Below are 22,765 nucleotides of genomic sequence, written 5' to 3'. Positions count from 1 at the left end.
TCTCTCTCTCTCTGTCGCTCTCTCTCTCTCTGTCGCTCTCTCTCTCTCTGTCGCTCTCTCTCTCTGTCGCTCTCTCTGTTGCTCTCTCTCTCTGTCGCTCTCTCTGTCGCTCTCTCTCTGTCGCTCTCTGTCGCTCGCTCACTCTCGCTCTCTGTCGCTCGCTCTCTGTCGCTCTCGCTCTGTCGCTCTCGCTCTGTCGCTCTCGCTCTGTCGCTCGCTCTGTCGCTCGCTCTGTCGCTCGCTCTCTGTCGCTCTCGCTCTGTCGCTCGCTCTGTCGCTCTCGCTCTGTCGCTCTCTCTCTCTCTGTCGCTCTCTCTCTCTCTGTCGCTCTCTCTCTCTCTGTCGCTCTCTCTCTCTCTCTGTCGCTCTCTCTGTCGCTCTCTCTCTCTCTGTCGCTCTCTCTCTCTCTGTCGCTCTCTCTCTCTCTGTCGCTCTCTCTCTCTCTGTCGCTCTCTCTCTCTCTGTCGCTCTCTCTCTCTCTGTCGCTCGCTCTCTCTCTGTTTCTCTCGCTCTCTCTCTGTTTCTCTCGCTCTCTCTCTGTTTCTCTCGCTCTCTCTCTCTGTCGCTCTCTCTATGTCGCTCTCTCTCTCTGTCGCTCTCTCTTTCGCTCTCGCTCTCTCTCTCTGACGCTCGCTTTCTCTCTGACGCTCTCTCTCTCTCTGATGCTCTCTCTCTCTGACGCTCTCTCTGTCGCTCTCTCTTTCTGTCGCTCTCTCTCTGTCGCTCTCTCTTTCGCTCTCTCTCTCTCTCTCTGACGCTCGCTTTCTCTCTGTCGCTCTCTCTCTCTTTCTGTCGCTCTCTCTCTCTTTCTGTCGCTCTCTCTCTCTTTCTGTCGCTCTCTCTCTCTTTCTGTCGCTCTCTCTCTCTTTCTGTCGCTCTCTCTCTCTTTCTGTCGCTCTCTCTCTCTCTGTCGCTCTCGCTCTCTGACGCTCTCTCTCTGTCGCTCTTGCTCGCTCTCGCTCTGTCTGGCGCTTGCTCTCTCTGATTTGCCAAATATTCTCTCAGCTGAGTAGGTAGCAGAGGAAATAAGTGTGCCATGTAGCTGTCGTTTTGACTGGACGGGTTCTCTAGTTCCTATGGTCTGCATCTGATATGGATAGACATTAGACCAACACATCAATACATCTGAGAGCACTGCAGTGAAAGAAAACAAAAGGAGGCAAGAGCACAACCATAAAACACTGCAAAAACCACCACCACCTCCTACAACACGAGTCCTGTAGCAATCACACACCAACAAGAGAAACACACCGACAGCCACACCAACTCCCTTTCTCTGATCTAGCCCCAGTGTCAATGGAGGCTGTGATCTGTGATTGTTTGTTTGTGGCTCCTACAGGAGTCCTCAGTGTGTGTTGTCTGCGTGTGTCTTTCTGGATGTATCAAACTGAGCAGTTTGACTGTGTCTGTCTCCCTAGGTGTCGATGGTGCTGTCGGCCCTACAGGCTGGTAATAAGGGCACTCAGGCCTGCATCACAGCTGCCAGTGCTGTCTCTGGCATCATCGCTGACCTGGACACCACCATCATGTTCGCCTCCGCTGGCACACTCAACGCAGAGAATGACGAGTCCTTCGCTGACCACAGGTGTGTGTGTCCCTACAAGAATAGTAATGAAACAAAAATTTGAATAACTGGGGATATTTTGTTTGTCCCCACGAGGTCAAATGCTATTTCTAGGGGGTTTAGAGTTGAGGTTAGAATTTGTGTTAGGGTTATTACATTAAAGAATTACATTAAAGGTTAGGAGCTAGGGTTAGTGCTCGGGTTAGTTTTAGTGTTAAGGTTAGGTTTTTGGCTTCGGGTAAGACGAACCATCAAACATGCAAAGCTTCAATACAGAACTAAGATTGATTACCAGGACTTGTACTCAGAGCATGTGCGGACCAACTGGCAAGTGTCTTCATTGACATGTTCAACCTCTCCCTGACCGAGGCTGTAATACCTACATGTTTCAAACAGACCACCACTTCCTGTGCCCAAGATAGCGAAGGTAACCTGCCTAAATGATTACCGCCCCGTAGCACTCCCGTTGGTAGCCATGAAGTGCTTTGAATGGTCATAGCTCACATCAACACCATCATGCTAGAAACCCTAGACCCACTCCAATTCCCATACTGCCCCAACAGATCCACAGATGACGCAATCTCAATCACACTCCACACTGCCCTTTCCCACCTGGACAAAAGGAACACCTATGTGAGAATGCTATTCATTGACAACAGCTCAGCGTTCAACACCATAGTGCCCACAAAGCTCATCACTAAGCTAAGGACTCTGGGACTAAACACCTCCCTCTGCAACTGGATCCTGGACTTCCTGACGATGACCCTCAGGGGTGCATCCTCCTGTACTCCCTGTTCACCCACGACTGCAAGGCCAAGCATGACTCCAACACCATCATTACGTTTGCTGATGACACAACAGTGGTTGGCCTGATCACCAACAACAATGAGACAGCCTATAGGGAAGAGGTTAGAGACCTGGCAGTGTGGTGTCAGGACAACAATCTCTCAATGTGAGCAAGACAAAGGAGCTGACCGTGGACTACAGGAAAAGGAGGGCCGAACAGGCCCCATTAACAGGGCTGTAGTGGAGCGGGTCGAGAGTTTCAAGTTCCTTCGTGTCCACATCACCAACAAACTATCATGGTCCAAACACACCAAGACAGTTGTGAAGAGGGCAAGACAACACCTTTTCCCCCTCAGGAGACTGAAAAGATTTGGCACGGGTCCCCAGATCCTCAAATTTCTACAGCTGCATCCTGACCGGTTGCATCACTGTATGGCAACTGCTCGGCATCTGACCGGAAGGCGCTACAGAGGGTAGTTCGTACGGCCCAGTACATCTCTGTGGCCAAGCTTCCTGACATCAGAACCTATATACTAGGCGGTGTCCGAGGAAGGCCCAAAGAATTGTCAGACTCCAGGCAACCAAGTCATGAACTGTTCTCTCTGCTACCGCACGGCAAGCGGTACCGGTTAGCCAAGTCTAGGACCAAAAGGCTCCTTAACAGCTTCTACCCCCAAGCCATAAGACTGCTGAACAACTAAACTAATCAAATGGCCACCCAGACTATTTACATTGAGTACGGTTTAGGATTAGGGGTTAGGGAAAATAAGAGTTTGAATGGGACTGAATTGTGTCCCCCCACAAGGCTGTGTGTGTGTGTGTGACAGAGACAGCTGGAATCAGGCCTTAGGCCAGGGGTGTCAAACTCATGCCACGGAGTCTGAGTGTCTGCTGGTTTTTGTTTTTTTCCTTTCAATTAAGACCTAGACAACCAGATGAGGGGAGTTCCTTACTAATCAGTAACCTTAATCAAGTACAAGGTTGGAGGGAAAACCCGCAGACACTTGGCCCTTCTTGGAATGAGTTTGACACGTGCCTTAGGCCAACCTTCGCCCCTGCACTCAGTGACAGGAAGACATATAGCCTAGTGATCAGGCAGGAGGAAGTGTCTGGACTGGAGTCACACTACAAATCATTCAGACTGGGAGGAGAGGAAGTCGCTCAGTACTTCTATTAAACACTTCAGACGTACTGTACCTTACCTGACCCCTGCCTCTGCAGATGCTCTGACAAAGATCAACCTTTGATATGGAAATCTCTGAAGGTTGAATGATGTCATCTTTTTAACACTAGAACCGCTTGGCATCTATGGACCCCCCTTCAAGCTAATGAGCAGTCATTTTGACTGCAACATTCTAACAGTGTAATTCATATATTTCATGTTGTAGCAAAAATGATCATTTGGTTGTGTTTATGAAGGCCTTGGTTAACATGATAATCCGATTTGTATTTTATTTCAAATTACACAATAGCATTTTCCTTTACTGTGATGCTCAAACAAACATTCTAGTTTTTAATACATTTTATTTATGAAGTGCTTTGTTACATCTATGAAACAGAAAGCATATGCTTAGAAGCATGGTAACAGCTTCTTTTTAGAAAGACTAAAGAAAATACACTAACCACCAAGAAGTAGAGTCAAAAGACGCACGGTCAAATGACAACATCAGTAGCCTGAACATCATTAGAAGTAGGGTCAAAAGACACGGTCAAATGACAACATCAGTAGCCTGAACATCATTAGAAGTAGGGTCAAAAGACACGGTCAAATGACAACATCAGTAGCCTGAACATCATTAGAAGTAGGGTCAAAAGACACAGTCAAATGACAACATCAGTAGCCTGAACATCATTAGAAGTAGGGTCAAAAGACACAGTCAAATGACAACATCAGTAGCCTGAACATCATTAGAAGTAGGGTCAAAAGACGCACGGTTAAATGACAACATCAGTAGCCTGAACATCATTAGAAGTAGGGTCAAAAGACACGGTCAAATGACAACATCAGTAGCCTGAACATCATTAGAAGTAGGGTCAAAAGACATGGTCAAATGACAACATCAGTAGCCTGAACATCATTAGAAGTAGGGTCAAAAGACACGGTCAAATGACAACATCAGTAGCCTGAACATCATTAGAAATAGGGTCAAAAGACACGGTTAAATGACAACATCAGTAGCCTGAACATCATTAGAAGTAGGGTCAAAAGACACGGTTAAATGACAACATCAGTAGCCTGAACATCATTAGAAGTAGGGTCAAAAGACGCACGGTTAAATGACAACATCAGTAGCCTGAACATCATTAGAAGTAGGGTCAAAAGACGCACGGTTAAATGACAACATCAGTAGCCTGAACATCATTAGAAGTAGGGTCAAAAGACGCACGGTTAAATGACAACATCAGTAGCCTGAACATCATTAGAAGTAGGGTCAAAAGACGCACGGTTAAATGACAACATCAGTAGCCTGAACATCATTAGAAGTAGGGTCAAAAGACACGGTTAAATGACAACATCAGTAGCCTGAACATCATTAGAAGTAGGGTCAAAAGACGCACGGTTAAATGACAACATCAGTAGCCTGAACATCATTAGAAGTAGGGTCAAAAGACACGGTCAAATGACAACATCAGTAGCCTGAACATCATTAGAAGTAGGGTCAAAAGACATGGTCAAATGACAACATCAGTAGCCTGAACATCATTAGAAGTAGGGTCAAAAGACGCACGGTTAAATGACAACATCAGTAGCCTGAACATCATTAGAAGTAGGGTCAAAAGACACGGTCAAATGACATCAGTAGCCTGAACATCATTAGAAGTAGGGTCAAAAGACATGGTCAAATGACAACATCAGTAGCCTGAACATCATTAGAAGTAGGGTCAAAAGACACGGTCAAATGACAACATCAGTAGCCTGAACATCATTAGAAGTAGGGTCAAAAGACACGGTTAAATGACAACATCAGTAGCCTGAACATCATTAGAAGTAGGGTCAAAAGACACGGTTAAATGACAACATCAGTAGCCTGAACATCATTAGAAGTAGGGTCAAAAGACACGGTCAAATGACAACATCAGTAGCCTGAACATCATTAGAAGTAGGGTCAAAAGACACAGTCAAATGACAACATCAGTAGCCTGAACATCATTAGAAGTAGGGTCAAAAGACACGGTTAAATGACAACATCAGTAGCCTGAACATCATTAGAAGTAGGGTCAAAAAGACAGTCAAATGACAACATCAGTAGCCTGAACATCATTAGAAGTAGGGTCAAAAGACAACATCAGTAGCCTGAACATCATTAGAAGTAGGGTCAAAAGACGCACGGTTAAATGACAACATCAGTAGCCTGAACATCATTAGAAGTAGGGTCAAAAGACACGGTCAAATGACAACATCAGTAGCCTGAACATCATTAGAAGTAGGGTCAAAAGACATGGTCAAATGACAACATCAGTAGCCTGAACATCATTAGAAGTAGGGTCAAAAGACGCACGGTTAAATGACAACATCAGTAGCCTGAACATCATTAGAAGTAGGGTCAAAAGACGCACGGTTAAATGACAACGTCAGTAGCCTGAACATCATTAGAAGTAGGGTCAAAAGACACGGTCAAATGACAACATCAGTAGCCTGAACATCATTAGAAGTAGGGTCAAAAGACACGGTTAAATGACAACATCAGTAGCCTGAACATCATTAGAAGTAGGGTCAAAAGACACGGTCAAATGACAACATCAGTAGCCTGAACATCATTAGAAGTAGGGTCAAAAAGACACAGTCAAATGACATCAGTAGCCTGAACATCATTAGAAGTAGGGTCAAAAAGACACAGTCAAATGACAACATCAGTAGCCTGAACATCATTAGAAGTAGGGTCAAAAGACGCACGGTTAAATGACAACATCAGTAGCCTGAACATCATTAGAAGTAGGGTCAAAAGACACGGTCAAATGACAACATCAGTAGCCTGAACATCATTAGAAGTAGGGTCAAAAGACACGGTCAAATGACAACATCAGTAGCCTGAACATCATTAGAAGTAGGGTCAAAAGACACGGTTAAATGACAACATCAGTAGCCTGAACATCATTAGAAGTAGGGTCAAAAGACACGGTCAAATGACAACATCAGTAGCCTGAACATCATTAGAAGTAGGGTCAAAAGACACAGTCAAATGACAACATCAGTAGCCTGAACATCATTAGAAGTAGGGTCAAAAGACACAGTCAAATGACAACATCAGTAGCCTGAACATCATTAGAAGTAGGGTCAAAAGACGCACGGTTAAATGACAACATCAGTAGCCTGAACATCATTAGAAGTAGGGTCAAAAGACACGGTCAAATGACAACATCAGTAGCCTGAACATCATTAGAAGTAGGGTCAAAAGACATGGTCAAATGACAACATCAGTAGCCTGAACATCATTAGAAGTAGGGTCAAAAGACACGGTCAAATGACAACATCAGTAGCCTGAACATCATTAGAAATAGGGTCAAAAGACACGGTTAAATGACAACATCAGTAGCCTGAACATCATTAGAAGTAGGGTCAAAAGACACGGTTAAATGACAACATCAGTAGCCTGAACATCATTAGAAGTAGGGTCAAAAGACGCACGGTTAAATGACATCAGTAGCCTGAACATCATTAGAAGTAGGGTCAAAAGACGCACGGTTAAATGACAACATCAGTAGCCTGAACATCATTAGAAGTAGGGTCAAAAGACACGGTTAAATGACAACATCAGTAGCCTGAACATCATTAGAAGTAGGGTCAAAAGACACGGTTAAATGACAACATCAGTAGCCTGAACATCATTAGAAGTAGGGTCAAAACACATGGTCAAAAGACAACATCAGTAGCCTGAACATCATTAGAAGTAGGGTCAAAAGACACGGTCAAATGACAACATCAGTAGCCTGAACATCATTAGAAGTAGGGTCAAAAGACGCACGGTTAAATGACAACATCAGTAGCCTGAACATCATTAGAAGTAGGGTCAAAAGACACGGTCAAATGACAACATCAGTAGCCTGAACATCATTAGAAGTAGGGTCAAAAGACATGGTCAAATGACAACATCAGTAGCCTGAACATCATTAGAAGTAGGGTCAAAAGACGCACGGTTAAATGACAACATCAGTAGCCTGAACATCATTAGAAGTAGGGTCAAAAGACACGGTCAAATGACATCAGTAGCCTGAACATCATTAGAAGTAGGGTCAAAAGACATGGTCAAATGACAACATCAGTAGCCTGAACATCATTAGAAGTAGGGTCAAAAGACACGGTCAAATGACAACATCAGTAGCCTGAACATCATTAGAAGTAGGGTCAAAAGACACGGTTAAATGACAACATCAGTAGCCTGAACATCATTAGAAGTAGGGTCAAAAGACACGGTTAAATGACAACATCAGTAGCCTGAACATCATTAGAAGTAGGGTCAAAAGACACGGTCAAATGACAACATCAGTAGCCTGAACATCATTAGAAGTAGGGTCAAAAGACACAGTCAAATGACAACATCAGTAGCCTGAACATCATTAGAAGTAGGGTCAAAAGACACGGTTAAATGACAACATCAGTAGCCTGAACATCATTAGAAGTAGGGTCAAAAAGACAGTCAAATGACAACATCAGTAGCCTGAACATCATTAGAAGTAGGGTCAAAAGACAACATCAGTAGCCTGAACATCATTAGAAGTAGGGTCAAAAGACACGGTCAAATGACAACATCAGTAGCCTGAACATCATTAGAAGTAGGGTCAAAAGACATGGTCAAATGACAACATCAGTAGCCTGAACATCATTAGAAGTAGGGTCAAAAGACGCACGGTTAAATGACAACATCAGTAGCCTGAACATCATTAGAAGTAGGGTCAAAAGACACGGTTAAATGACAACATCAGTAGCCTGAACATCATTAGAAGTAGGGTCAAAAGACACGGTTAAATGACAACATCAGTAGCCTGAACATCATTAGAAGTAGGGTCAAAAGACGCACGGTTAAATGACATCAGTAGCCTGAACATCATTAGAAGTAGGGTCAAAAGACGCACGGTTAAATGACAACATCAGTAGCCTGAACATCATTAGAAGTAGGGTCAAAAGACACGGTTAAATGACAACATCAGTAGCCTGAACATCATTAGAAGTAGGGTCAAAAGACACGGTTAAATGACAACATCAGTAGCCTGAACATCATTAGAAGTAGGGTCAAAACACATGGTCAAAAGACAACATCAGTAGCCTGAACATCATTAGAAGTAGGGTCAAAAGACACGGTCAAATGACAACATCAGTAGCCTGAACATCATTAGAAGTAGGGTCAAAAGACGCACGGTTAAATGACAACATCAGTAGCCTGAACATCATTAGAAGTAGGGTCAAAAGACACGGTCAAATGACAACATCAGTAGCCTGAACATCATTAGAAGTAGGGTCAAAAGACATGGTCAAATGACAACATCAGTAGCCTGAACATCATTAGAAGTAGGGTCAAAAGACGCACGGTTAAATGACAACATCAGTAGCCTGAACATCATTAGAAGTAGGGTCAAAAGACACGGTCAAATGACATCAGTAGCCTGAACATCATTAGAAGTAGGGTCAAAAGACATGGTCAAATGACAACATCAGTAGCCTGAACATCATTAGAAGTAGGGTCAAAAGACACGGTCAAATGACAACATCAGTAGCCTGAACATCATTAGAAGTAGGGTCAAAAGACACGGTTAAATGACAACATCAGTAGCCTGAACATCATTAGAAGTAGGGTCAAAAGACACGGTTAAATGACAACATCAGTAGCCTGAACATCATTAGAAGTAGGGTCAAAAGACACGGTCAAATGACAACATCAGTAGCCTGAACATCATTAGAAGTAGGGTCAAAAGACACAGTCAAATGACAACATCAGTAGCCTGAACATCATTAGAAGTAGGGTCAAAAGACACGGTTAAATGACAACATCAGTAGCCTGAACATCATTAGAAGTAGGGTCAAAAAGACAGTCAAATGACAACATCAGTAGCCTGAACATCATTAGAAGTAGGGTCAAAAGACAACATCAGTAGCCTGAACATCATTAGAAGTAGGGTCAAAAGACACGGTCAAATGACAACATCAGTAGCCTGAACATCATTAGAAGTAGGGTCAAAAGACATGGTCAAATGACAACATCAGTAGCCTGAACATCATTAGAAGTAGGGTCAAAAGACGCACGGTTAAATGACAACATCAGTAGCCTGAACATCATTAGAAGTAGGGTCAAAAGACGCACGGTTAAATGACAACGTCAGTAGCCTGAACATCATTAGAAGTAGGGTCAAAAGACACGGTCAAATGACAACATCAGTAGCCTGAACATCATTAGAAGTAGGGTCAAAAGACACGGTTAAATGACAACATCAGTAGCCTGAACATCATTAGAAGTAGGGTCAAAAGACACGGTCAAATGACAACATCAGTAGCCTGAACATCATTAGAAGTAGGGTCAAAAAGACACAGTCAAATGACAACATCAGTAGCCTGAACATCATTAGAAGTAGGGTCAAAAAGACACAGTCAAATGACAACATCAGTAGCCTGAACATCATTAGAAGTAGGGTCAAAAGACGCACGGTTAAATGACAACATCAGTAGCCTGAACATCATTAGAAGTAGGGTCAAAAGACACGGTCAAATGACAACATCAGTAGCCTGAACATCATTAGAAGTAGGGTCAAAAGACACGGTCAAATGACAACATCAGTAGCCTGAACATCATTAGAAGTAGGGTCAAAAGACACGGTTAAATGACAACATCAGTAGCCTGAACATCATTAGAAGTAGGGTCAAAAGACACGGTCAAATGACAACATCAGTAGCCTGAACATCATTAGAAGTAGGGTCAAAAAGACACAGTCAAATGACAACATCAGTAGCCTGAACATCATTAGAAGTAGGGTCAAAAGACGCACGGTTAAATGACAACATCAGTAGCCTGAACATCATTAGAAGTAGGGTCAAAAGACACGGTCAAATGACAACATCAGTAGCCTGAACATCATTAGAAGTAGGGTCAAAAGACACGGTCAAATGACAACATCAGTAGCCTGAACATCATTAGAAGTAGGGTCAAAAGACACGGTTAAATGACAACATCAGTAGCCTGAACATCATTAGAAGTAGGGTCAAAAGACACGGTCAAATGACAACATCAGTAGCCTGAACATCATTAGAAGTAGGGTCAAAAAGACACAGTCAAATGACAACATCAGTAGCCTGAACATCATTAGAAGTAGGGTCAAAAGACACAGTCAAATGACAACATCAGTAGCCTGAACATCATTAGAAGTAGGGTCAAAAGACATGGTCAAATGATGACAACATCAGTAGCCTGAACATCATTAGAAGTAGGGTCAAAAGACACGGTTAAATGACAACATCAGTAGCCTGAACATCATTAGAAGTAGGGTCAAAAGACACGGTCAAATGACAACATCAGTAGCCTGAACATCATTAGAAGTAGGGTCAAATGACACACGGTCAAATGATAACATCAGTAGCCTGAACATCATTAGAAGTAGGGTCAAAAGACACGGTTAAATGACAACATCAGTAGCCTGAACATCATTAGAAGTAGGGTCAAAAGACACGGTTAAATGACAACATCAGTAGCCTGAACATCATTAGAAGTAGGGTTAAAAGACACGGTCAAATGACAACATCAGTAGCCTGAACATCATTAGAAGTAGGGTCAAAAGACACAGTCAAATGACAACATCAGTAGCCTGAACATCATTAGAAGTAGGGTCAAAAGACACGGTTAAATGACAACATCAGTAGCCTGAACATCATTAGAAGTAGGGTCAAAAAGACAGTCAAATGACAACATCAGTAGCCTGAACATCATTAGAAGTAGGGTCAAAAGACAACATCAGTAGCCTGAACATCATTAGAAGTAGGGTCAAAAGACGCACGGTTAAATGACAACATCAGTAGCCTGAACATCATTAGAAGTAGGGTCAAAAGACACGGTCAAATGACAACATCAGTAGCCTGAACATCATTAGAAGTAGGGTCAAAAGACATGGTCAAATGACAACATCAGTAGCCTGAACATCATTAGAAGTAGGGTCAAAAGACGCACGGTTAAATGACAACATCAGTAGCCTGAACATCATTAGAAGTAGGGTCAAAAGACACGGTCAAATGACAACATCAGTAGCCTGAACATCATTAGAAGTAGGGTCAAAAGACACGGTTAAATGACAACATCAGTAGCCTGAACATCATTAGAAGTAGGGTCAAAAGACACGGTCAAATGACAACATCAGTAGCCTGAACATCATTAGAAGTAGGGTCAAAAAGACACAGTCAAATGACAACATCAGTAGCCTGAACATCATTAGAAGTAGGGTCAAAAGACGCACGGTTAAATGACAACATCAGTAGCCTGAACATCATTAGAAGTAGGGTCAAAAGACACGGTCAAATGACAACATCAGTAGCCTGAACATCATTAGAAGTAGGGTCAAAAGACACGGTCAAATGACAACATCAGTAGCCTGAACATCATTAGAAGTAGGGTCAAAAGACACGGTTAAATGACAACATCAGTAGCCTGAACATCATTAGAAGTAGGGTCAAAAGACACGGTCAAATGACAACATCAGTAGCCTGAACATCATTAGAAGTAGGGTCAAAAAGACACAGTCAAATGACAACATCAGTAGCCTGAACATCATTAGAAGTAGGGTCAAAAGACGCACGGTTAAATGACAACATCAGTAGCCTGAACATCATTAGAAGTAGGGTCAAAAGACACGGTCAAATGAGAACATCAGTAGCCTGAACATCATTAGAAGTAGGGTCAAAAGACACGGTCAAATGACAACATCAGTAGCCTGAACATCATTAGAAGTAGGGTCAAAAGACACGGTTAAATGACAACATCAGTAGCCTGAACATCATTAGAAGTAGGGTCAAAAGACACGGTCAAATGACAACATCAGTAGCCTGAACATCATTAGAAGTAGGGTCAAAAAGACACAGTCAAATGACAACATCAGTAGCCTGAACATCATTAGAAGTAGGGTCAAAAGACACAGTCAAATGACAACATCAGTAGCCTGAACATCATTAGAAGTAGGGTCAAAAGACACGGTCAAATGACAACATCAGTAGCCTGAACATCATTAGAAGTAGGGTCAAAAAGACACAGTCAAATGACAACATCAGTAGCCTGAACATCATTAGAAGTAGGGTCAAATGACACACGGTCAAATGATAACATCAGTAGCCTGAACATCATTAGAAGTAGGGTCAAATGACACACGGTCAAATGATAACATCAGTAGCCTGAACATCATTTTAGGCACCAAGTGGTCTTGATAAATAGTGAATCTTGGCACAACAGCAATAATGACATTACAATGAATATGTGTTAATATGACAGTAGTCAAAAATAGACAATTATTGTCAGCTCGTACTTCATCAGTTGGATTTAATTTAGCTATTATCCCTTGTCCTAACAGTTGACACAATTTTCTCAAGTTTCACTTGCTTGACACACTTGGACATACCTTTGTTTGGTTGTAGTGTGTAATAGTATCCGGTTTTCTCTTGCTTGTGTCCCGTTGTCTTGTCATTCTTCAGCACTGTTGTTGAGTACAATGGCTGTGCAGGTGCCTTATTTTGTGCAGAGGGAGGGTGCTCCCGTCTCTGTTTGTTCATGGTGCCTGCCATACTTGTTTTCTTTGCAAGCAACTTGTTCGCCAATGACAGTGAAGGGAAGAAGTTGTCCATGGTGACAGTTCTCCCCTTGCTAATGTAAGGTTCCACAAGCCTCATCACCACATTCTCTGAAACTTGTGCCTGCTGCGAGATGTGGATATTTTCCCAGAGATTGAAAGCCGTTCAACATTTACGCTCTCGCTGTGTAGCGTCCTCCAAGTAGTCCAGAGTGGTCTCATAAGACTGGTTGGATTTGTTTTGCTGATATAGGGAACATACCATTTTGAGATAATGATTAGAATGGATCAATACAATAGAATGGCCCTCTCTGTTCTTCATTCACAATTGGTGATTCCACATCATACTTTACTTCATTTATTTCATCTGTTGTGTGTGTGAAATTAGTTTAGGTTCAGTTTCAACTTGGGACTCCACTTTCAACTGTCGGAAGAAGGAGCAGAGCAGGCCCTACTGTTGGGAGGAGGAGCAGAGCAGGCCCTACTGTTGGGAAGAGGAGGAGCAGAGCAGGCCCTACTGTTGGGAAGAGGAGGAGCAGAGCAGGCCCTACTGTTGGGAAGAGGAGGAGCAGAGCAGGCCCTACTGTTGGGAGGAGCAGAGCAGGCCCTACTGTTGGGAGGAGCAGAGCAGGCCCTACTGTTGGGAGGAGGAGGAGCAGAGCAGGCCCTACTGTTGGGAGAAGCAGTGCAGGCCCTACTGTTGGGAGAAGCAGTGCAGGCCCTACTGTTGGGAGGAGCAGAGCAGGCCCTACTGTTGGGAAGAGGAGGAGCAGAGCAGGCCCTACTGTTGGGAGGAGCAGAGCAGGCCCTACTGTTGGGAGGAGGAGGAGCAGAGCAGGCCCTACTGTTGGGAGGAGGAGGAGCAGAGCAGGCCCTACTGTTGGGAGAAGCAGTGCAGGCCCTACTGTTGGGAGAAGCAGTGCAGGCCCTACTGTTGGGAGGAGGAGGAGCAGAGCAGGCCCTACTGTTGGGAGGAGGAGGAGCAGAGCAGGCCCTACTGTTGGGAGGAGGAGGAGCAGAGCAGGCCCTACTGTTGGGAGGAGGAGGAGCAGAGCAGGCCCTACTGTTGGGAGGAGGAGGAGCAGAGCAGGCCCTACTGTTGGGAGGAGGAGGAGCAGAGCAGGCCCTACTGTTGGGAGGAGGAGGAGCAGAGCAGGCCCCACTGTTGGGAGGAGGAGGAGCAGAGCAGGCCCTACTGTTGGGAGGAGGAGGAGCAGAGCAGGCCCTACTGTTGGGAGAAGCAGTGCAGGCCCTACTGTTGGGAGGAGGAGGAGCAGAGCATGCCCTACTGTTGGGAGGAGGAGCAGAGCATGCCCTACTGTTGGGAGGAGGAGCAGAGCATGCCCTACTGTTGGGAGGAGGAGCAGAGCATGCCCTACTGTTGGGAGGAGGAGCAGAGCAGGCCCTACTGTTGGGAGGAGGAGGAGCAGAGCAGGCCCTACTGTTGGGAGGAGCAGAGCAGGCCCTACTGTTGGGAGGAGCAGAGCAGGCCCTACTGTTGGGAGGAGCAGAGCAGGCCCTACTGTTGGGAGGAGGAGCAGAGCAGGCCCTACTGTTGGGAGGAGGAGCAGAGCAGGCCCTACTGTTGGGAGGAGGAGCAGAGCAGGCCCTACTGTTGGGAGGAGGAGCAGAGCAGGCCCTACTGTTGGGAGGAGGAGCAGAGCAGGCCCTACTGTTGGGAGGAGGAGGAGCAGAGCAGGCCCTACTGTTGGGAGGAGGAGGAGCAGAGCAGGCCCTACTGTTGGGAGGAGGAGGAGCAGAGCAGGCCCTACTGTTGGGAGGAGCAGAGCAGGCCCTACTGTTGGGAGGAGCAGAGCAGGCCCTACTGTTGGGAGGAGCAGAGCAGGCCCTACTGTTGGGAGGAGCAGAGCAGGCCCTACTGTTGGGAGGAGCAGAGCAGGCCCTACTGTTGGGAGGAGGAGGAGCAGAGCAGGCCCTACTGTTGGGAGGAGCAGAGCAGGCCCTACTGTTGGGAGGAGCAGAGCAGGCCCTACTGTTGGGAGGAGGAGCAGAGCAGGCCCTACTGTTGGGAGGAGGAGCAGAGCAGGCCCTACTGTTGGGAGGAGCAGGAGCAGGAGCAGAGCAGGCCCTACTGTTGGGAAGAGGAGGAGCAGAGCAGGCCCTACTGTTGGGAGGAGGAGGAGCAGAGCAGGCCCTACTGTTGGGAGGAGGAGGAGCAGAGCAGGCCCTACTGTTGGGAGGAGGAGGAGCAGAGCAGGCCCTACTGTTGGGAGGAGCAGAGCAGGCCCTACTGTTGGGAGGAGCAGAGCAGGCCCTACTGTTGGGAGGAGGAGCAGAGCAGGCCCTACTGTTGGGAGGAGGAGCAGAGCAGGCCCTACTGTTGGGAGGAGCAGGAGCAGAGCAGGCCCTACTGTTGGGAAGAGGAGGAGCAGAGCAGGCCCTACTGTTGGGAGGAGGAGGAGCAGAGCAGGCCCTACTGTTGGGAGGAGGAGGAGGAGCAGAGCAGGCCCTACTGTTGGGAGGAGCAGAGCAGGCCCTACTGTTGGGAGGAGCAGAGCAGGCCCTACTGTTGGGAGGAGCAGAGCAGGCCCTACTGTTGGGAGGAGCAGAGCAGGCCCTACTGTTGGGAGGAGCAGAGCAGGCCCTACTGTTGGGAGGAGCAGAGCAGGCCCTACTGTTGGGAGGAGCAGAGCAGGCCCTACTGTTGGGAGGAGCAGAGCAGGCCCTACTGTTGGGAGGAGCAGAGCAGGCCCTACTGTTGGGAGGAGCAGAGCAGGCCCTACTGTTGGGAGGAGCAGAGCAGGCCCTACTGTTGGGAGGAGCAGAGCAGGCCCTACTGTTGGGAGGAGCAGAGCAGGCCCTACTGTTGGGAGGAGCAGAGCAGGCCCTACTGTTGGGAGGAGGAGCAGAGCAGGCCCTACTGTTGGGAGGAGGAGCAGAGCAGGCCCTACTGTTGGGAGGAGGAGCAGAGCAGGCCCTACTGTTGGGAGGAGGAGCAGAGCAGGCCCTACTGTCGGGAGGAGGAGGAGGAGCAGAGCAGGCCCTACTGTCGGGAGGAGGAGGAGGAGCAGAGCAGGCCCTACTGTTGGGAGGAGGAGGGGCAAGGGGGGAAAACCATTCAAAGAAATGACATGCCCTCCTATAACTGGTTATTACACCAGTTCTATTTGTGATATTAAGATTCTAACGACGGCGGTGTGTTTTTAGACTTATTTAGGAAAAGTCAAGGACGGAGTGGGCAAGAGTTAATGGCAGAGTAATAAAAACGAAAAAGTTAATGAGCTGTCAAAATGACTGCTTTAGGGTTCTAGTGTTAAGAGCTATCATTTTGAATGGGTTAAGAGTTTTGACATATCTTTGTGTTGGTGGAGGGTCGTCTCATAGCAGGATGGTATTAAGACCATTGGAATTTTAAACAAACGTAATGTTTAACCATGAGCCATGGTAACACCTGTAGAAGTTTAGAGATTTGACCGCCTCCTTCGGTCTCTCTTTGTCTGCGTCCGTCTCTCCTCCCTCTCCCCGCACCCCCTCCCAGGGAGAACATATTGAAGACAGCGAAGGCTCTGGTGGAGGACACTAAGATGTTAGTGTCTGGAGCAGCGTCCGGTCAGGACAAACTAGCCCAAGCTGCCCGGTCCTCAGCTAAGACCATCACACAGCTCACTGACGTGGTCAAACTGGGCGCCGCCAGCATCGGCTCTGACGACCCAGAGACACAGGTGACCTATTATTCATTTTAGGTGACATCTTCTGTTCCCAGAACAGTCCTTAGTGGACAGAATTACTGTACCATTTTAGACTGTTTTTAATTAATAAAACATAGGCCTACTGCAACTTTCCTTTCTTCAAAGAGACTGCTATTAAAAGTAGGAAGTACTGTAGCTATTTAGGGGGACCTATTGATGTACCCAACCTGGGATGGACTCTACCCCGGGTTGTGTCCTTAATAAGCTGATGTGTGTGTTCTGTATAGGTGGTTCTGATCAACGCAGTGAAAGACGTGGCCAAGGCCCTGGCTGAGCTCATAGGAGCCACTAAGTGTGCTGCGGGCAAGGCTGCAGACGACCCGTCCATGTACCAGCTGAAAAGTGCTGCCAAGGTAGGAGACCCAGTGAGACCAATATTGGACTCTCAGGCCACTGTCTCTAACAGGCATTGTTGCATCGTCATCCCTCCTGGCTGTAGCTTATTATACAGTTATTATACATCTTGTTGACTGTCTTTTTAGTCCAGCACTAGGCTTAATCTAGGCTTAATCTGTGTCCGGGCAACTGCCCCATTCTGTTTGAACTATGTCTAGTGCTCTGAAATAAAATATTGTAAGATTAAATCTTGTAATCTACGCCCAGTTGTCCCCCAGAAACATGGCAGACGTGAACGGGATGCCTCCTCAGTCTGATATGTGCGTAAAGGGTGTTCTGGTGAGCGCTTCCAGTACACCAGATGAAGGCATGCTGTCGTTGTGTGCCATAGCAGCAGATTTCCTCCCCCTCCTTTAGGCCTAGCCATTAATCAACATCCCATCTACCTCTTATATGCTAACGCCATGCTCTCATCTCAGCGCTAGTCAATGACCCAGCCAAGTGGAAAGGAAGCAAGATCTAAAATCACTGTCAGCCACTACCTACCTAGCGCATGCGGTGGAAATGTAGTTTAACAGACTGATGGCCTGTGTCCCAAATGGTATCCTATTCCCTATATAGTGCTCTACTTGGGGCCCTGGTTAAAAGTAGTGCACTATATAGGGAATATGATACCATTTGGGACGTAGTCATAGTAATCCAGGGAACTCCTTTTAACCTGCTTTTGGACCTTCTCCAAGCCCTGAGGCAGACAGACGGTAGATAACAGGTAGAGTATGGCTTCTATTAATTTCAGCTCAAACTGCAGTGCTGTGGTTCATGTTGATGGCTGTTGTGCTCCCCGTCTTTCAGTTCCATATGGTGTTTATGTACATAATAATACCAACAGCACACGCAAACTGTCAACAGGAAAAAAGGTTCATCTCTCCGCCCACCAAAGGCAAGATGTCTCTCTGATGCCCCCCAGTGCTGTCTCTCCCACTGACATCCTTGGACCTGTCTCCCCCATTGTCCCCCCTCTGGTAACCCACCAGGTGATGGTGACCAACGTGACGTCCCTGCTGAAGACGGTGAAGGCTGTGGAGGACGAGGCCACGCGGGGGACCAGAGCCCTGGAGGCCACCATTGAATGTATTAAACAGGAACTCACGGTAAGCAATCATCTATAAAGTTATTTAGTTAATCAATGACTTGCTTAGGATAGATGACAATGGACATGCTCTCTCACTTACGCTTTGTGGCCTAAACGTGTCCTCATGCTAAGCTGTAAATGCTTTAATAGTTACATACTATAAAAGCATTGACAGATTGAATCATCAACCATAACGGTTTATATACTTGTCACTAGATGAACTCTAGAACGGCCCAGGCCTTGTGTTTTCCCTGCTATCCTTATCTTTAGTAACTGACAGAGGACCACAGATCTCCATTAGTTTGTGGTTCCAGCTCTAAGCTTTATCAGTATCCCCCCAGGACAGCCTCCTAGTGCAGCTACTACAACTAGAGCCTTGATCAAACACGGCTATTACCATGGGATCAATAAGATAAACCAGAGTTAAAACTCAACAACCAGGGTTGCCACATTGGGACACATTAGTATGCCTCTTGTGTGTTTGGTCATTATAGGACATAGCCCTGTTAGGTGTTACTGCACACAGCTGTACAATTCGACATTATATGGAGAGCTGTTTGATATTTTAAATCAGTGAGGTTTTTAAGAACATATTGAGTGTTGTATTTCTTCAGGTGTTCCAGTCTAAGGACGTCCCGGAGAAGTCGACCACGCCTGAAGAGTTCATCCGCATGACCAAGGGCATCACCACGGCAACAGCCAAAGCAGTGGCGGCTGGGAACTCTGCACGACAGGAGGATGTGATCTCCACAGCTAACCTGAGTCGCAAGGCCATCTTCGACATGCTGACCACATGCAAGGTTCTGATCAATACTCCTTACTAGGGAAGATGCCCCCTACCTTCTGTCCCCTACCCTTCTATCCTGTATAGTTAAACCCTGACCAGCACGGCCATTTTCAACATGCTGACTATATGCGAGGTTGTGATCATCCCTAGGCCCTAAACGTTGTAGATGTTAGAGGAAGAACAGATATTGATATTACTCCTCATCTCATCCATACTGACCACCTGGAAAGTGGATCATCTGACTCCTAACACTGTGTGTCTGTGTCCCTCAGCAAGCAGCTTACCACCAGGAGGTGAACAAGGGCGTACGGAGCAGAGCGCTGCTCTACGGGACAGAGTGCACCACAGGTTACATTGACCTACTGGAGCATGTGCTGCTGGTAAGTTGGGTGGGGGTGGGTATGTCTGTGATTGAGAATAGAGTAATAGTGATGATGGAGATGTTTTCCTGAACCACCTCTACTCTGGGTGTATCTCCAGGTCCTCCAGGGGCCTACAGCAGAGCAGAAGCAGCAGCTGGTGTTCTACTCTAAACGTGTTGCTGGAGCTGTTACTGAACTCATCCAGACTGCTGAGGCCATGAAAGGTGAGAGAAGACACTTCACTCAACTACTGTACGCCTGGTTCATAATATAGGACAGTAATGATCATTTAGCAGATATACTGTATGTATCCAGAGTGTTCTTTTAACAGTCTGTTCCTGCCTTCTTTGCCACAGATGGAGGTAAGTTAAGAATGTAACCAGTTGTGATTCAGGGCTGACCATTCCATTGAGATTCATTGTTGAATTGTCCCTCTTTACAGGCTCGTTAGTCTAACAATATCCCCATTCATCCATCATGCTCTTCATTTTAGTTTCCTTCTCACCATAAAGACATGGTGAAATGCTCATCACTATGTCATTGCAGTCTGGATGCTCTTCATTTGCATATTTAATGTCACTGATAAGATAATTGCGATTCAATCTTAAACACACTTAATTTGCTGTGCATGCTGTGGCATTTGTTCTGTCTCTGTGGTCTCCATATTGTGAGGCATGCTCTGTTCATACACTGCTGTGTGTGTGGTAACTCACTGTGTGTGTGTTTCAGGCACAGAGTGGGTGGACCCAGAGGACCCCACAGTGATAGCAGAGACAGAGCTGTTGGGGGCGGCAGCGTCCATCGAAGCAGCGGCTAAGAAACTGGAGCAGCTGAAACCCAGAGCCAAGCCCAAGGTAGGAGACTACACCACCCACAACACACCTCACAAGCCACATGGGTATTTTTAACCCCCAATTTCTACACTAATAACAGAAATGGGATGCATAAGTTGGAGCAAGAATGACAATCCTGTCAGTAATTTTGTCTTGGTGCTTGTCTCTTTGTTGGGGTGTTTGTCATTATGTGTTTGGCTGTCTGTTTAGAAACGGTGTCTCATCAGTTTTGACACTAAGACTCTGTGGTGTTCTGTCACCGTGAGTCAGTGTTAGATCCAGAGGGTGATGCTCTATTCACTATTTGAATGTCTAATACTTGTATTGTCTCTCCTCACATACAGTGAAACTAGTGGCAACCTCTCTGTCTCTGGATTTATTCATGTTTGTACACCTGTATGTACAACCGTCTATATGTACACCCGTCTGTCTACCAGTCTATCAGTCTGTCTGTAGCTGATATCATGAACATTGTTCAGGAGGAACCCCCTACTCTATTCTGACTTTGACCTTCTGCTCACCGCTCCCTCCTCTCTCCCTCCTCACTCTTTTCCTCTTTCAATCCCTTTCTCCCCCCTTCCTGCTGTCTATGATTCTAACCCTTCTGTTCCTCCCTTCCTTCTCACTCACTCACTCCCTCTCTCGCTCTCCCTCTTTCTCTCTCCCTCTCTTTTTCTCTCCCTCTTTTTCTCTCCCTCTCTTTCTCTCCCTCTTTCTTTCTCTCTCTCCCTCCTCCTGTCCTGTAGTTCTAGTTGTAGCCCATCTGTCCCTATATACAAAGTACTCCTCTGATCAGAGTAAAAACCCTCGAAGCCTTCTCTGCAGGCCTCTGTCTGATATGTTTGATATATTAGGTTGTTATTCAATCCAACTATATATCAAACATATTTCTACAGTGTCCCGCCCTGTCTACAGACTGTGTGTGTGAGGGACTGGTCTAATCTTGGAATGACTTGGCATAGAATAGTTGTAAGTGTTTTGTGTTCTTACTTCGTTTAGTTTGCCCCAAATAACAGATGTTACTGAGAAGTTTCTGTAGTGCAGACAGTACGGATTTGTAAACAATCTGTGTCATTGAACTATTTTGAAATTGAAAGACTTGAACAGCTATACTCTAAAACTCCAACATCAAAACCATTACGTTTGCCATGTAATATGATTGCTGCCTATCTTTGTCTCTTCCTGTGAGACGTCTGAGTTGTGACTGTCTCGTCTCCCCTTCAGCAAGCAGATGAAACGCTGGACTTTGAGGAGCAGATCCTGGAAGCAGCTAAGTCCATCGCTGCGGCCACCAGTGCCCTGGTCAAGTCTGCTTCAGCTGCCCAGAGAGAGCTGGTGGCTCAGGGCAAGGTGGGCTCTATTCCAGCTAACGCAGTGGATGATGGTCAGTGGTCCCAGGGTCTCATCTCAGCGGTACGTACACACACCTACACACACAATCTAAATAAAGCCTCCAAATAACGTTTATCAATCCTTTTTTTGGAAGAGCTGGAATGAACACATCAATAATTGTAAGGGATTGCATCTTTGAAATGTATATGAAGCGTTCTCTCTGTGTTCTCTCCTACAGGCCAGGATGGTAGCAGCAGCCACCAGTAACCTGTGTGAGGCAGCTAATGCCTCGGTCCAGGGCCAAGCCAGTGAGGAGAAGCTGATCTCGTCAGCCAAGCAGGTGGCAGCCTCCACAGCCCAGCTCCTAGTGGCCTGTAAGGTTAAAGCTGACCAGGACTCTGAGGCCATGAGGAGACTACAGGTACTAGGATGATGAATAACAAATTGCCCCTTGCCTCCTAGGCACTCCTGTAGATCTTACACGCCTATCTAATTGTTTCAGATCTGGAGGGGTGCAGGGGGAGACGGGGCTCGGGGTCAATTTGGAATTCAGTGTAACCCCACAAACACACATCTTGTTATTAGCATTGTGTAATAGTTGTAACATGTTATGTGGTATGATATTGATGGACTGTCCTCCCAAAGGCTGCTGGTAACGCAGTAAAGAGGGCGTCGGACAACCTGGTCCGAGCGGCCCAGAAAGCAGCGTTCCACAAGGCAGACGATGACAACGTGGTGGTCAAGACCAAGTTTGTGGGAGGAATCGCTCAGGTGAGACTTCAGGGCTCTGGCAGACTCCACAGTGAAATGTAGACTGTTCAAACCAGATTTACTCTTGTCAAGCCTTTCAGTTCTGTAAGTGGACACATTAAGAACAACTCCAAGCATTTATCAGGAGCTGACAGCACTGTACAGTATGTTGTACAGGCTGCTTTGAATCAGGTGTTGTGTAGTAACTGGTGCCTGTTCTATCCTAGTGTTAATTAGCTAGGTGTTGTGTAGTAACTGGTGCCTGTTCTATCCTAGTGTTAATTAGCTAGATGTTGTGTAGTAACTGGTGCCTGTTCTATCCTAGTGTTAATTAGCTAGGTGTTGTGTAGTAACTGGTGCCTGTTCTATCCTAGTGTTAATTAGCTAGGTGTTGTGTAGTAACTGGTGCCTGTTCTATCCTAGT

At 46.1% G+C, this 22,765-nt stretch overlaps 1 protein-coding gene across 1 annotated transcript in view; it reads left to right on the top strand.

The window, feature by feature from the left end:
- Positions 1-22,765, top strand: part of LOC120048252 (talin-2-like) — a 69,865-nt gene that overhangs the window by 45,160 nt on the left and 1,940 nt on the right. The window contains exons 45-55 of the mRNA XM_038994089.1: positions 1,419-1,585; positions 16,599-16,782; positions 17,037-17,162; positions 18,180-18,296; positions 18,892-19,077; positions 19,337-19,444; positions 19,545-19,650; positions 20,156-20,280; positions 21,484-21,672; positions 21,830-22,012; positions 22,237-22,362. Of these exons, the coding sequence (XP_038850017.1) occupies positions 1,419-1,585; positions 16,599-16,782; positions 17,037-17,162; positions 18,180-18,296; positions 18,892-19,077; positions 19,337-19,444; positions 19,545-19,650; positions 20,156-20,280; positions 21,484-21,672; positions 21,830-22,012; positions 22,237-22,362 (1,617 nt within the window). The remainder of the gene's footprint in view (positions 1-1,418; positions 1,586-16,598; positions 16,783-17,036; positions 17,163-18,179; positions 18,297-18,891; positions 19,078-19,336; positions 19,445-19,544; positions 19,651-20,155; positions 20,281-21,483; positions 21,673-21,829; positions 22,013-22,236; positions 22,363-22,765) is intronic.

This window comes from Salvelinus namaycush, chromosome 1, assembly GCF_016432855.1.
Source record: "Salvelinus namaycush isolate Seneca chromosome 1, SaNama_1.0, whole genome shotgun sequence".
In the NCBI taxonomy this organism is placed as follows: Eukaryota; Metazoa; Chordata; class Actinopteri; order Salmoniformes; family Salmonidae; genus Salvelinus; species Salvelinus namaycush.
This window is presented reverse-complemented; position numbering and strand designations above follow the sequence as displayed.